The 16,233-nt window shown below is 42.5% G+C and overlaps 1 protein-coding gene across 1 annotated transcript; it reads right to left on the bottom strand.

The window, feature by feature from the left end:
- Nucleotides 1-403: 403 nt before the first annotated feature.
- LOC135075270 (FACT complex subunit Ssrp1) lies at nucleotides 404-15,969 on the bottom strand. The gene is made up of 14 exons (XM_063969649.1): nucleotides 15,795-15,969; nucleotides 15,530-15,715; nucleotides 14,513-14,728; nucleotides 14,053-14,231; nucleotides 11,572-11,811; nucleotides 11,284-11,412; nucleotides 10,468-10,629; nucleotides 9,851-9,983; nucleotides 9,359-9,537; nucleotides 7,435-7,543; nucleotides 6,826-7,023; nucleotides 5,185-5,346; nucleotides 3,717-3,836; nucleotides 404-3,141 (listed from the first exon to the last, which is right to left on the bottom strand). Exons 1-14 carry the CDS (start codon nucleotides 15,843-15,845, stop codon nucleotides 3,058-3,060), a joined length of 2,148 nt encoding a protein of 715 aa, XP_063825719.1. The 5' UTR covers nucleotides 15,846-15,969; the 3' UTR covers nucleotides 404-3,057.
- Between the last annotated feature and the right edge of the window lie 264 nt (nucleotides 15,970-16,233).

The following is a 16,233-nucleotide window of genomic DNA, read 5'->3' on the forward strand; positions in this document are numbered from 1 at the left end:
ATATTAAGTTTTAGAGGTAGGACGGCTGAAAGAGTTTTTTTAAATGTTATCTTTGGGTGTCCGGATAGATAATTTTTATGCTATTTCCTAATGTAGGTGTGCACGCAAAGCGCGTTTTCGCCGACGTATTTGCTGACACACTGTTTTGATACTTTTATGAAGATCGTAGTTAGGACGAAAACGTTTTGTGTCATAATTTATTCGTACCTAGAGTATACCTGAGAGATACTTGCTTTATATTAAAGTAAAAAAACGTTTGACTTTGGTTGGAATTAGTCAAGAGCAAAGAAAACCAATATACGAATTTAAGAAAATATAATACATCTTAAACATTATTGGCATTAACTAACTTTGCTTACACAATCCACACAACTTTAGGATTTTGCAAGTTAACATTCATTATTATTTATTTTATTTATTAATACATTTCCTTAAAATACCACTCATAGACACATATTGTCCGCGCCAATCTTGCGCTGAATAAGGAAAACTAACATTTCTTCAGTTATGAAAAAAACATATTCGCCTGATACTTGTCAAATTAGCGTGGACAATAGGTATAGACACCACCAAATCCAAGAGGGCTACCGTATTCTGTGCTCACTATAAAGGCCTATTTAAACCTGAGCGATATTCGCTGCCGCTGTGGGTAGAGGTACATACCACGCGGGTTTCGCTCAGGTATTTAGTATCAAGTATCGCGGCTAGAGCGACCTGAGCGATATTCGCTGCCGCTGTGGGTAGAGGTACATGGCAGACGGTAGCAAATACCGCTTAGGTCTGAACAGTATTATTACCGCATACCCACTGGGTTTTCTCTGCCGCAAACTGTAGCGAATACCGCTTAGGTCTGAATAGGCCTTAAGTGTAGTTATAGTTTCTTTATTTTACAGTGGCCTCATTCTGATGAGTACAAATGCGATAGACTTCCGACCGCTTCAGCGCTCACCAGTTGACGCCACTCGTCTTAGGCCTTGCCCAGGATGGCGAATTCGCCGCGAATGTCTTCGTGCGTAGAATCATACACGTGTTGGCGAGATACTAGCAGCCAATACATTGCGTGAATTGCGTCCACAAGACACGCGCGATGTGAAAATTTGACGCGCGTTGGATTCACGCGTAGGATTCGCTCTCCTGGACAAGGCCTAACAAGACCTCACCCTACAGTGGAATATGGTGCCAATACGGTAGCCACGTTGATATACTTTTATCGTGTCTTTGATGGGATTCAGTTAACAGGCTATACTAGGGATGTTATGGATATGTAGTTTCGGTTATGGATACGGTTACAGATATAGGAATAATATTATACCGGTTACGGTTACGGATATTTTTTTATTTCAGATATCCGAAAGTTTCGGTTACGGTTACAGATATCTGTGCTTTAGAATGCAATTTGCAATAGTTGTCCAACACGGTTCATTCATGGCCGCACACTACATCGAATGAAAAGTAATAAAAAAATAAAAATTGATACTAGATGGCATTATACAGGTAAATCAGGCTGTTATGCCTTTACATATAATGCTAAACAAAAAACAATTTAAACTGCCTACATCCGAAACTATCTGAAACTTTTGAATCGGTTACGGTTACGGATATCCATAACATCCCTGGGCTATAACAGGAAGAACAAGACACTCTCTCGATTTCGATAAAATTTATCACTGGTTTATTTATAACAACAATATACTTGTCCTAGTGGACAATGGGAAAATCGCAATTGCAAAATCCTTAGCTGTGCGCTTAAACAATGGATCATACATTTCATACTCGAGTGCAACATATTTATATTCATAACATGTCAACACGTCTCTCTTTACGATCAACACTAGCTAACACTACAACACATTATGTACAATTTAGCAGGGAATGAACTAACAAAATAAAATATCACAACTAGATACATACTAAGTTTAAGATATTCGTACAACACAAGATTCAATGAACATGATTAGCAATGAGAATGAAGGAGGTATTATCATAATTAAGGATAATCTGCACAACAACAACTAACTATAGTATTACAATATTATGCACGTGACACTAACACCGGAGGTAGATGTGCCTAAGACGCATCAAAGAAGCCAAATACGTCCATGGAAAAGTTTCATGACTTGAGATATGACCATTTTTAGTCATTTTTTTCCATAGAAAAGTTACATGGGATTTTAAAAACTGACATACAAGACTCGTTGGATGAGTGTCAGTCACCTTCTGGTGTCAGTGTGAAGTGCTAATTTTGAGACACCCTGTATACAATAACCGAACTTTGTTAGTGATTACATGTTATAACATTTTATCAATGTTAGAAAAATTTGTAATACCAGTCAGTTGTTGTTGTGCATGTTAAGTGGGTGCGCACACACGCAAATTACATAATAATTTATGTCAATTTGACACAAAGGGACAATAACAAATCACACAGATTAAAGACCCAAAACAATGAACTGTCCCACCCGAGACATTGACAGGGGGGCGCCACCGTCAATACCGGATCGCTGGTTCCGATTTTTGCCATTTTGGAAACTATACATTATAGTTGAACGATGGTGGCGCCCCCCTGTCAATGAGTTTGGTGGGACAGTTCAGTGTAGGTCATCTATACAACATTGAGACACATAGTTTTATAGTGGTAAAACATTTTGAGAATTTATTTATTATACTCTGATTTAGGCAAGTGTTAATAAAACAACTGCCACTTAAGACAGCACATCAGCCTTATAATTTTTCTTGCAAAAATAGCACCTATGACAACTGTATAAGATGCCCCAGTGTTTATAAATCTTGATGTGCCGTCGTCCGTTCAAGAGGCGATCGCCTGTGAGTTCTGTTCGCCCACGATGATGACAAAATTGGATCAGTCTTTGAAATCGGTGATTTAACACGTCAAACTGTTTAACAGTATTGTAACACTCACGGACACGATAAAAAAAAACAATGTTTCGGAGCCGCCAGCGGCACAGTCGTGGTCCCGTTCTGGTCAAACGTGATATAAATGATTTAGGCAATTTGGCAGCTTGTGTGCGCGGAGCGGTGGACTCGCGGGCGCGCGCCTCAGTCGCTGCCGCTGCCGCTGTCGGAGCCCGAGCCAGAAGCTTCGGACGAAGACGCCTTTGCCTTCTTCTTTGACTCCTTAGCCTGAAAAAAAAATCGATTACATAAAAAAACATAGCATCTTTAACCAGAAACGAGACCACATCGTCATAGAAACTGGCTCAGACGATTTACAAAGTATCTTCCCGTTGCAAACCGTCATTTTAGAGGTATGACTGTTCGTAATAATAATGGCTCTTTCGCTGAACGATATGCACAGTCAATAATAGTTGTCTCAAAATGAATGAAATGATAAATGAAACATATGAAATGGCAAAACCTTATACTATGCGCCATGATAAAAACATATCGACGATTTTTTACGACTAATGTATCGGCGAGTTTATCGTGCAAAATGAATCGACAAAAGTTGTAGCATATCCTAGCCCTACTGGATAACTTTAGTAATAAGCTATGGAGAAAAAATAGTTTATCGGGACTATTTCCACCTCTCGTTCCTGTCAGTGCAACTACTGGGTAGCCAGTATTTACAGCTTGACCGCCAATAAAAACCCAACCAGTGAAGGTCAAGTTTGTCCCGGGGGAAATTTAAACTGTCATTGGACCCGCAACGAAATGAATCGGAAGAAGAAACAAAAGTATAGTCATAGTCAACTTACGTCCTTGCTGTCCTTCTTCTTGTCTTTCTCCTTGTCGGAGTCGGAGGAGCTGGAGTCGTCCTCGATGTACTCCTTGCTGGTAAACTTGGCGCCGGAGCCGGTGCCCACCGTGCTCTTTGTCTGCGGATTCAATTATTTTAATATTAAATAAATAAATCTTTGGACAATTTCACACAGCGTCAGCTAGCCCCAAAGTAAGCAACTTAATGCTTGTGTTATGGGTGCTAGCTTAACGGATATACTACTTATATACATTTTTTTTTTATAAATACATAAATATTATACATAGTCACACCCAGACCCGTCACAGAAATTAAAATTCATCATTTCAATTTCTGCCCGGCCGGGAATCGAACCCGGGACCTCTCGGCATAATAGTCCGTTCTGAACCACTACACCAAACGGCCGACACATTATACAAATTCCAAGGTAAGATTTTTAAGAGCTGTCAAATGCTTTTTATAGAAGTTAATGCTGAAATATGACGTCACTTTATTTAAAAAAAAAAGTGTACCTAAGTTTATGACAGTGGTAAGGTACTTTAAAACCATTGCAAGGTTTAGAATGATGGTACATTTTAAAATATCTCTTAAGGATATTTAATTTTAAGTTGTTCTAACCCTTTCTTCATACAGTTTGATAGATGGCAAGACATGGGTAGATAGGACTACCTTTTTTAGCTTCCGATATCCGAGCTCCAAGGAAAACGCAAATGTGATCACGCCAAACAAACTTAGCGGCGCAAAGTAGAGAAAAAGAAAATTAACAACTTATGGATCGAGATCAAACGCGAAGCTCAAGAACGAACGCGATAGAGGACTGTTGTGGACTTCTACCCCATCTAGGGAACACAGGAGCATAATGCCCGTTTTCACAATCAATCCCTAAGTTTTAAGTGACCCTTTGAAAACAAAATTCCATAATGTTATGTGTTACCATAGGGGTCACTTACAAATTAGGGATTGATGGTGAAAACGGGCATTAAGTCAAGTAAGTAATCCAAGCCGAGCATGACGTATGATGAGAATAATATATAAATGAATCACAAAATTCACCTGGACCAATTTTACCTTTTTTTAAATGTTCGTTGAAGTCCAAGGATGGATTTACGGCGAGAAAAGTTCGAATGATTCCCGGGAAAACACTACAAAAACTCGAAAATTCACCCCTAATGGGGTAAAGCGGCTAAATATAAATACATCACTGGATTATAGACTAGAAATATTGTCTCTAAGTGCCCGAAAATACTCGATTAACGAAACGTACACAACAAGGGGTTAAGCGGGGTCCACGCGTCGAAGTCCCGGGCGGCCGCTAGCTTTCCGATAAAAAAAAAATTGTTAAGCCACGTTTCCACAAGGGGGCATGTCGCGGAGATAAGTCGACATTCACGTAGTTTGTCTCTGCAACTTTGTCCCTCGACATATGACTTGTACACTAGCCAGTAGTGAACAGTATGTCGCCTTACCTTTTTAGCGGCAGGCGCCTTGGCCTTCTTGTCGGCGGCGCGGCGCTCCTTGTCGGCCTGTTTTTTCTTCTGCTGGAACTCGTCGGCGGCGCCGCTCTCTTTGTACTTCTTCATCGCCTGGTTGTACTCCTCCTTGGCCTTGCCTGCCTTCTCCTCCCATTCCTGTCACAGAATGTTGAACTTCATAATGACATAGACTACAAATAAGGGCACTTTGTGTACCTGAATATGATAAAAATGTATAGAAAAAAGCTAATAGACTTGTCAAGTTAGTATAATTGTTACCTAGCGGTTTAGGCACAGTGCTCATTCAAATATCTAATAATCTAATGCAGCATACTGATGTTCGGACCGTTTTAGAAGGTGACTAATAAAATGGGAGTTTGTGTCGACTGGCCACAAAGTTGGTCCTTCACAGGAAACATAAAATAATGACGTAAGTTGTCGTACTTATGACGAATTTACGTATAAATGTATCACAAAAATGTGACCATTGGACATCGTGGCTAACCTACTGTAAGCCGGTTGCAAACACTCGGAAACAAAAAAACCACCACAAAACAAATGACGACTGTAATTATTGTTTTTCTTTTGGTGGGCGTCTTGTTGGTTGTCCTATTAAATAATAAAAAAAAAAAAAAAAAATTAAGGACACGCTAAAACCCTTAGTCTGAATCCCTTCGCACGCTGCCCTCACTGCGCTGCTCATAATATTTTTCGATGCCCTATAAATAACGTCCACTGACCGACTTGTCCTTGAGGTCGCGCCACAGCTCGCCGCCCTTCTTGGCGATCTCGGTGACCTTGATGCCGGGGTTCTCGTCGATGATGCCCTTGCGGTGCGTGGCAATTCGACAGTGTGAGCCGATACAGTTACACACGCGATGGAAGGCACAACAAACGTTTGGGAGTAGAGTCCACTGACCGACTTGTCCTTGAGGTCGCGCCACAGCTCGCCGCCCTTCTTGGCGATCTCGGTGACCTTGATGCCGGGGTTCTCGTCGATGATGCCCTTGCGGTGCGTGGCAAGTCGACAGTGTGAGCCGATACAGTTACACTCGCGATGGAAGTCACAACAAATGTTTGGGAGTAGAGTCCACTGACCGACTTGTCCTTGAGGTCGCGCCACAGCTCGCCGCCCTTCTTGGCGATCTCGGTGACCTTGATGCCGGGGTTCTCGTCGATGATGCCCTTGCGGTGCGTGGCAAGTCGACAGTGTGAGCCGATACAGTTACACACGCGATGGAAGTCACAACAAATGTTTGGGAGTAGAGTCCACTGACCGACTTGTCCTTGAGGTCGCGCCACAGCTCGCCGCCCTTCTTGGCGATCTCGGTGACCTTGATGCCGGGGTTCTCGTCGATGATGCCCTTGCGGTGCGTGGCAAGTCGACAGTGTGAGCCGATACAGTTACACACGCGATGGAAGTCACAACAAATGTTTGGGAGTAGAGTCCACTGACCGACTTGTCCTTGAGGTCGCGCCACAGCTCGCCGCCCTTCTTGGCGATCTCGGTGACCTTGATGCCGGGGTTCTCGTCGATGATGCCCTTGCGGTGCGTGGCAAGTCGACAGTGTGAGCCGATACAGTTACACACGCGATGGAAGTCACAACAAATGTTTGGGAGTAGAGTCCACTGACCGACTTGTCCTTGAGGTCGCGCCACAGCTCGCCGCCCTTCTTGGCGATCTCGGTGACCTTGATGCCGGGGTTCTCGTCGATGATGCCCTTGCGGTTTTCGTTGAGCCACAGCATGAACGCGGTGGCGGGCCGCTTGGGCGCGTTCGCGTCTTTCTCGCGCTTCTTCGACTTCTCCTTGCGCTTGCGAGGCGCTTCTGACTGGAATGAGACAATGAAAGTAAGCTTAGCGGGTCTCTAACTCTCTAGCACGTGTTTTACCCTAGACATTCAACAAAATTGTCTAAAAAACCAATGTTTTGTGCAGACGTACTTGTTATTTAAGCATTATCAAACAGTAAAATAACAAAAATCGCAAAAGTGCGTAAGATGTATAAATTAGAAATAATCGTGACGTCACTCTACATGTTAGAGCAACACACAGATACCGATATGAGTCACTAGGGGCGCGTGTAATATGATGTCACGTTCAGCTATTTCCATTCAAAGTTTAAATACTTGTTTCTTTTTTGTAACCAGTCCGATTCCACTACTTCTACAGAAATTGTAAGATTTTAGTGTTTATTTATGAATAATGATAATGAAATTGAAGTAAAATAAACGATAACTTACTATTGTGATGGTCTTCTTTGGTTTCTTTTCCTTTTTCTTGTCTTTCTTGCTGTCGTTAGACGCTCCCGACGCGTCGGAATCTTCTGATGATGAGGGGTTTGTGTCGTACCTGAAATTTGGATAAAAATAATTATTAATGAGGCCTGTGCTAGTTTGTGATAAATGTGGGAATGCAAAAAGATACTAAGTGGAGAAAGTGTAGCGTGTGTTAGTGCAAGGAGGGGTATAGGATTTGCATTCACCAGTTGACGCTACTGGCAAGTACAGTACTCTCTACAGTAGCGCCACTCTAGTGAGTTTAATGACGATAGTCCTCCTACCGTTTCAGCGCTCTCTAGATGGTGCTACTGTCTTATCCATTTGCGAGTGACAAGACTACAGTAACGACAACTGGTGAGGGCAATTACTATAACTCTCATTCCCTATGCTCGGCTTCGGCTGCGCTGGGCTCAAGGGACTCACTCCTCGGCGACGTCGCTCTCCTGGGCTAGTGCAAGGGACTCACTCCTCGGCGACGTCGCTCTCCTGGGCTAGTGCAAGGGACTCACTCCTCGGCGACGTCGCTCTCCTGGGCTAGTGCAAGGGACTCACTCCTCGGCGACGTCGCTCTCCTGGGCTAGTGCAAGGGACTCACTCCTCGGCGACGTCGCTCTCTTGGGCTAGTGCAAGGGACTCACTCCTCGGCGACGTCGCTCTCCTGGGCTAGTGCAAGGGACTCACTCCTCGGCGACGTCGCTCTCCTGGGCTAGTGCAAGGGACTCACTCCTCGGCGACGTCGCTCTCCTGGGCTAGTGCAAGGGACTCACTCCTCGGCGACGTCGCTCTCCTGGGCTAGTGCAAGGGACTCACTCCTCGGCGACGTCGCTCTCCTGGGCTAGTGCAAGGGACTCACTCCTCGGCGACGTCGCTCTCCTGGGCTAGTGCAAGGGACTCACTCCTCGGCGACGTCGCTCTCCTGGGCTAGTGCAAGGGACTCACTAGTCGGCGACGTCGCTCTCCTGGGCTAGTGCAAGGGACTCACTCCTCGGCGCCGTCGCTCTCCTGGGCTAGTGCAAGGGACTCACTCCTCGGCGACGTCGCTCTCCTGGGCTAGTGCAAGGGACTCACTCCTCGGCGACGTCGCTCTCCTGGGCTAGTGCAAGGGACTCACTAGTCGGCGACGTCGCTCTCCTGGGCTAGTGCAAGGGACTCACTCCTCGGCGCCGTCGCTCTCCTGGGCTAGTGCAAGGGACTCACTCCTCGGCGACGTCGCTCTCCTGGGCTAGTGCAAGGGACTCACTCCTCGGCGACGTCGCTCTCCTGGGCTAGTGCAAGGGACTCACTCCTCGGCGACGTCGCTCTCCTGGGCTAGTGCAAGGGACTCACTCCTCGGCGACGTCGCTCTCCTGGGCTAGTGCAAGGGACTCACTCCTCGGCGACGTCGCTCTCCTGGGCTAGTGCAAGGGACTCACTAGTCGGCGACGTCGCTCTCCTGGGCTAGTGCAAGGGACTCACTCCTCGGCGACGTCGCTCTCCTGGGCCAGTGCAAGGGACTCACTCCTCGGCGACGTCGCTCTCCTGGGCCAGTGCAAGGGACTCACTCCTCGGCGCCGTCGCTCTCCTGGGCCAGTGCAAGGGACTCACTCCTCGGCGCCGTCGCTCTCCTGGGCCAGTGCAAGGGACTCACTCCTCGGCGCCGTCGCTCTCCTGGGCTAGTGCAAGGGACTCACTCCTCGGCGACGTCGCTCTCCTGGGCTAGTGCAAGGGACTCACTCCTCGGCGACGTCGCTCTCCTGGGCCAGTGCAAGGGACTCACTCCTCGGCGACGTCGCTCTCCTGGGCTAGTGCAAGGGACTCACTCCTCGGCGACGTCGCTCTCCTGGGCCAGTGCAAGGGACTCACTCCTCGGCGCCGTCGCTCTCCTGGGCTAGTGCAAGGGACTCACTCCTCGGCGACGTCGCTCTCCTTGGCCTTGTCGGGGTTGAAGTCCTCGTCGGTGCTCTCGTCGTCGTCGCTGTCCTCGGAGTCGCGCTCCTTGGCCTCGGCCTTGACGCGCTCGAGGTACGCGTCGGGCTCCTTTTCAGTGTCCGAGTCGCCGAAGTCGTCGTCGTACAGCGCTTTGTCCTGTAAACGGTGATAGGTCTTTTAACATTTCAACTTTCGATTCAACTACTACTAATATAGGTTTTAACTCAGTGCCTGCGGTATGGGAGCGGCACGGGAGGGTTTTTAGGACGTCAAACGTCATGAGACTTCAAAATGTGCTTCAGATTTGTATGTTCTGTCTCGTCATAATATTATTATGTCCACGTCACTCCTCCCGTGGCTCCCGTGCCGCTCCCATACCTCAGGCCCGATATTTAAAAATGCATAATATTTAAAAATAGAACATGTTTTTTTTTATTTCACTTGTTTAACTATAGTGACTTTTACTCACGTTTTTGCCAGTGTTCTTGACGTGAAGTTTCTTGGTGGTGATGTAGTTGAAAAGTTTGTCGTATTCGCCCTTTTCGATGCTGCTGAAGGTGTGAATGCTGCCTGATTTCAGTTCTATCTCAAAGTCGAAAGATCTGTGGAAATAGTACAGATTAACATCCAATGAAAGTTTTTCGAATCAACTTGCTCTAAATATCTCACTTTCATCATCTTTTGCCATTACGTTACATTATTTCAAACGCAGACTCAGTTCCAAGGACGCCTTCTAATCAGAGGCGTGAGGAAGCGCTGTAGTCGTGACACTATGGCACGCTTGCCGCATCGCTACTAGTTTTCACACAAATGAGGGTTTTCGCGTATGAAAAATCCGCCAGATGGCAATACGTAGACGCGAGGTCCAAATGCTGCATGATTGGTTATTTTTGACATGACATTGACAGATAATGTCAAAATCCACCAATCACACTGCAGTCAGACCCCACATCCACGTCCCGCCATCTAGCGGATCTTTCATACGCGAAAACCCTCATTGCAGCTCCACTATCGTGACAAACGCGACATGTCGTTGTGCTTCTATAAATTGAGGCGGCATAAATTTTAAAGACAAAGAGATCTCACTTAGTAGAAGAGGCTCCTCCTCTGGCGAAGTTGACGGAGGCGATCTCCTCGAAGCGGATGTGCACGGGCGGCTTGTGCACGTAGATGAAGCCCTTCTCCAGCGGGTACAGGTAGCCGGCCGCCGCCTTGTACGAGCACGCGATGGCCGGCGTCTTGTGGTGCCTGCAAGAAAATTAAATAGTTTATTCAGTACATAGGCTTTGACCAACAACACTGTAACTATGCAATTTATGTATTTGTAAGCTGTTTGTTTTCTGAATAAAACAAAATAAAATAAAATAGGCCCTTTCCAGCCGGCGCCGTGATATACTTTATCGACGTAAAAATGTATGGGCAAATTCGATAAAATGACATGATAACCGCTTATCGCGGCGCGCATCCTAGGCCTACAGGGCACTTTTACACGTCCCAAATATAGCTAATAGCTTCTCCTACCACCACTTTGGGACAACATGTGGGCTGGTGTTGAGAAGAAGTGGCGGAAGAAACTGAATACGTCAGTAATCCACGACTACAATAACTTGCACATGTCTCTTAAAAATAGTGGTTTCTAACCTTTTTTGGACCAGGTAGTACTTTGATTTTTTTGTTTTTCACAGTACCATTACCTAAAATAAGACTGAAACTTTAAACTTTACAAACTTTTTTTTAAGAAAATCAACTTTGTATCGTATGGTTTGTATCATTTAGGATGTACAGAAGATGGAACAAGAATTAATAGTAATCCTGCCTGTGAAATTTCATATCGTTCGCGGCGTTTACCTTTGGTAAAATAGTTTTGATAGTTAGTCTTTGACAACACTAGGACAATCTTACCCCAAGAAATCGCCTGGACCAGTCACTCTCCTGTTGATAATGACCTTCATAATTTTCGCAAGCACTTCATAAGTAGGTCCTGACAACTCTTTGGTGATTTTCCCCTCATATTTCTCTTTTAGCTCCTCTCTGTAAAAAGAAAACAAGAATCAAGTTTGTGGAACTTTAAATGGATGATAATATTTTTATTTTTATGCATAACAGAGCAAGTATTTAACCACAGTCGCACCTGGTGGTTAATAATTATGTGTCACAAGGTGATTATAAGATATAATCTTTAAAACTTACTCAGTAAATGGTAGTTCCAAGCTGGTTTCCTCTTCAATGCCAAACAGCAGTACCAAATAGTGGTACCTGGTCTGACCCTGCTTGATGGGGGGGTCTAGGGAAACCACAAAGAACATTTGCCTCGTATCCTTATGGGGGAGCAGGAACAGACGTAACACGGTCGACATGGGTATCTTGTAGTCAAACGTTTTACCGTGGAGCTGGAAGAACGTCTGGAACACTTTGATGTCGTAGCGACCACTGGAATAAACAGGAGAATTTATGACAATAAATAAACATAGATTTGTTTGTGTAGGCAGGAATTTTAAGTGCATTTTTTTCTTACATATCATAGTCTATTCATACTGACATTGTTAATTTTAACTTTAATTAAAACATAATGATACATTATTTATAATCTGAAGTGAATGGAGTTTTCTAGCCTGAACACCACTCTCAAAAATCTATAGACCATGGTTTATCTATTACACAAATTCAGCAAATGTTGCACAATAGTTAATCAATATTGCATCATTGGTCATATGAGGCATACCAATGCATATTATTATCTTGTTTGTGTTTTGTATAAAGCAGCACTTTAAGAGCCAAAGCACACGATTCCTCGCGACGCCGTAGCGGTATCGCTGCGTCGTCTTACATAGAAATATTTGTGGCAGTCGCCGCGTCGCACACTGGATCGAGCCCATACAAAGCGTTGGACATCGCTTCCTTACTCAGTGTTTTTAAAATAAAATGAGATTGCGTCAACGTAGTAACTTCAAATTTTTACAGTGTAAGGTTGACAAGTTTATCTTTCTAATGTGATAGATTTTACTTATTAGATGGCAATTAATATAAGTGAAAAAAAATCTTAAAATATAGTGATGAAAAACTTGTATTTATTGTTCAATTAAAAGCAAATACTCACTCATTTTGGTCTGTTTCCATATTTAAAGAGTAACATAGTCTAACAATACTCTAAATTTATTCTCATTAAGTGTTAAAATTATTAAAGAAATATTTTTGTAAACGCCTGATTTTTCATTGCACACAATCACTTTGTTCGATTTTGTCGAGCTTGTTTTCATATTCTGTTAACTGTTAGATACATAATCTAACAATACTCTAAATTTATTCTCATTAAGTGTTAAACTTATGAAAGAAATGTTTTTGCAAACGCCTGATTTTTCATTGCACACAATCACTTTGTTCGATTTTGTCGAGCTTGATTTTATATTCTGTTAGCTGTTAGATACATACTAATGCAATTTTATAGGGACTTAGCGGACTACAAAACTGACTCCAATCAACAGATTGCCTAAGCCAATCTACGTTTGTAGCTAAAAACTGGTGCTCATTATAATGACACTACTTCTTCTTGCGACAAACAATGTCAATGAAATTATTGTTTTTTTTTTATAGTTATCTGATAAATAAAATGTGTAACTCAGTACCTACCTAACACAATCATAAATGAAGAAAAAAATACATACAAAATGTATGTATGGTATGTACTAAATTCAACGACAATCTTTTGAGATGATGACAATATGATTTTTTTACTATATCTGTTTTATAGTATTTCTTTATGTTCATAAAGTATTAACTACGTTAGTACTTACCTCTGTTTATCTGAAGAGAGTGTATGCGAAAACAGCTCTAGTATCCTAGCTAAAGAACTAGCGCGATCTTTCATCGTGGTTTTTAATAATGCATACAAATCTCTATTTGACTTGAGGTTTTTCATTTTAATGAGTATTTTTACTGAATTGCACACGATAAACAACTCATAAACCAAAATAAACATCTTTGGTTTACCTGACATTATTTTAGTGTAACGAATTTTACCTAAGTTAATTTTGCTATGCGGAAAAATGAGGCGCTTTTATTTAGTTTTTTGTGATTTTCTCGAAAATAGGGATGAATAAGGGTCTAAAAACTGAGTAATAATATCGCCCACGTTGTCATCTATCATCTCTCATTCATGGTTTGTTAAAGATCGCCCAAGATGTCAACTAAAACACGCAGTTTTCATTAAAAAAAATACCTTTTAAAAATACGTCAAAATAGCCAAGCTAGAAGTTTTTTAGGCACTCATTTTAACACACAGATTAAGATAAAGGTATAAGATAATACATTAATAAGTAATAACATAAAACCAGTGAACGAAATTGGATAAATTGACAATACAAACAGAAGTCAGAAAATCCATGATTTTGACTTTGTTCACTTTACGGTCGCACCACATAACTATGATAGTAGATCATGACTTGATATTAGTGATATTTGATAGAATGAAGTCTCATCTTTCAATTTATATGCAAATCAATCTTGTTTTAAGTAGTTGCATTTAAAGCACCATGTCCAACACCTTGTATGGGCTCGATCCACCGTGCGTCGCGCGATACGGGGAAATCTTTATAGTACGGCGCCGCAACGCATCGTGTGCTTTGCCTCTTAATGAAATGCAATAAAGAATTGAGTATTAATCATCATACAAACCGAGGTGTGAGGCATTGCAGTTCCCTGAAGATGGCGATGGCATCCCCGGAGACGGATATGACGCTGGCCTTGTTCATGACCTGCTGGTGGAACGCTTCCACGGCGTCCATGTCTCCTGCCAGCTCGTTGGTTGGGATGTGGAACCGCATCTCCATGAGAGATACTGGTGTGTCATCATTCTGAAATTGTAACACATTTATGTAAATGCCATATTATTACATGGGGTGAATCGACTAATCATGAGAATAATTACAATTTTAAACAATGGGCATACACTGTATAGTTTTAAGACAATAAGCTGCTAATGTAAATATGTTACGGTAGTTTTGGAGCCTGTTCATTACAAACAAACAATTAAATCTTTCCATTTATAATATTAATATAAACTAACCTTTTTAATGGGATAGGAAGCAATCAAGCAGAGACCCTATTGCTAAAATGCTAATAGGATAAAAATTACCTGATGGAACTCAAGAGTGACTTCATTCTTGCCAGTGTTGCACTGTGAGACGTAGTGCAATGGGATCTCGAAGGCCGTATTTGTGCCGACATTGAAGCTCAGCACGGCTCCGTTAAACTTAGCCGTGCCCCAGTTCCAGCCCTTGAGCGACAGCTCTTTCTCCAACATGTCCTTGTTGTAGTTCGCTTTGAAGAACTTGGCCACTTTCTCTTGTTCCTGGTTTTCAAACAATTTCCTTAAATGCTTTACATCAACTTTATGAGTATTTCAATCTTTTCCATATAGTACAGGACATTGATAGTCTTAGTTTAGTTACCTCCCTATGTCAGTAACAAGATTATGTACATGGATATCAAGCTGGATACAGTGAAACAGCAAATTGAAAAGTACAGTAAAAGTTACCAACTGAGACTGGATAGTCACAGAAACGAACTCGCCTCTAAACTGCAAGGAACTGGCAGTTTCCACTTTTCCAGACTGAAGAGACATAGCATTCAAAACCTAGCGAAAAGATTCGCAGTGAAAGAATAAGAGATGACTCACTGGACTAGTCTCTTACTGAACGCCTCAAGAACCGGATTGGAATCAGACAGATGATTGGATTATTGTTTCGCGGAAACAGATTGCCAAGTAGCAGATTAGAAAAGGAAAAAAAAAAAGTTTAGTTACAAAGATTTGCTTTGATATGCTTTATTCCCATAGTTTTTTTGGTATGATTTAGTTAATTGCAGTGTCCATAAGCTTGAAGGTATGAAATCATTGACTTTTTTTCACTAATGAATAGAAGGCTTTTACTACCATACTATGTATGTGAAAACTATTTAGAGTAAGGCCATGACTTTAAGGAGCTCGTGAGCAAGGTGAATTCAGGAACAATGTGGCTTCTAGATTTGGCTCTTATGATGATGTAGGATAGATATCATAGACATATTTGCAACCATGTTTGCAACACATTGCTTTCATGTTAATGTTACTTACTAATGATTGAAGTGTTCATAAGATTTATTCTGCACTCACCCCTTCTTTAAAACCTCCATATCTATGTAAAGTGCCGTTTTTCATGAAGACCCGAAGGCCCCAAGAGCCTATGAACTTCTGAAAGTTAACAAGCTCTATGTCGTTCGCTGATACTTGCTCGACCTTGCCAGTTTTGCTGTTCTTGAATATTATATTTTGATCCGTCATTTTCAACCTCCCTGGAACCTAGAGGAAATGGTTAGGTTGTTAAAGAGAGGCAGACCATCAGTCACGTTGTAAACAAAGATATTTCTATGTATCTTACCATGGTTCCCTTAATTTCAGCAGACACATCGTTATATTCTAAGAACTCCATAACTTTACAATTTAAAGGACATACACCAGCGACTGTATAAAGTAAATTTAAATATTTTCCACGCGGAATCAATCGGCGTCCGACAAATTTTTGTCGCCACAAAATGCGCCAAGCGGGTGAAGAATGTCAAAATTGTCAAATAATGTCAATCGGCCAAAACGTCAAAAAAATCATAGACTATAGAAGTACGTGTCAAAATGAGAGAATAGTGTTGTTCTTGACTGGCGAATAGGCACATTGCCATCAATCATCAACAAAAGGAGAAGAAGTCGAATAGGCATTTAAAGACGAATTATGATGAACATGACGAAACATATGGAATCGATTACAATCTCTCTAACCGTAGTACTTTATGAAATCCAATGTTTTTTGTGTAAAACGAGATTTG

Source organism: Ostrinia nubilalis, chromosome 10, assembly GCF_963855985.1.
Source record: "Ostrinia nubilalis chromosome 10, ilOstNubi1.1, whole genome shotgun sequence".
Lineage (NCBI taxonomy): Eukaryota > Metazoa > Arthropoda > Insecta > Lepidoptera > Crambidae > Ostrinia > Ostrinia nubilalis.

What these genes read in the sequence shown, in the direction of transcription:
- LOC135075270 (XM_063969649.1), bottom strand. Translation starts at nt 15,845, where the DNA reads ATGGAGTTCTTAGAATATAACGATGTGTCTGCTGAAATTAAGGGAACC. An exon ending in TCAAGAACACTGGCAAAAAC is followed by an intron (nt 9,538 to 9,850) that starts GTGAGTAAAAGT and finishes CACCGTTTACAG; the next exon opens with GACAAAGCGCTGTACGACGA. An exon ending in AGGCGCCTGCCGCTAAAAAG is followed by an intron (nt 3,837 to 5,184) that starts GTAAGGCGACAT and finishes TTGAATCCGCAG; the next exon opens with ACAAAGAGCACGGTGGGCAC.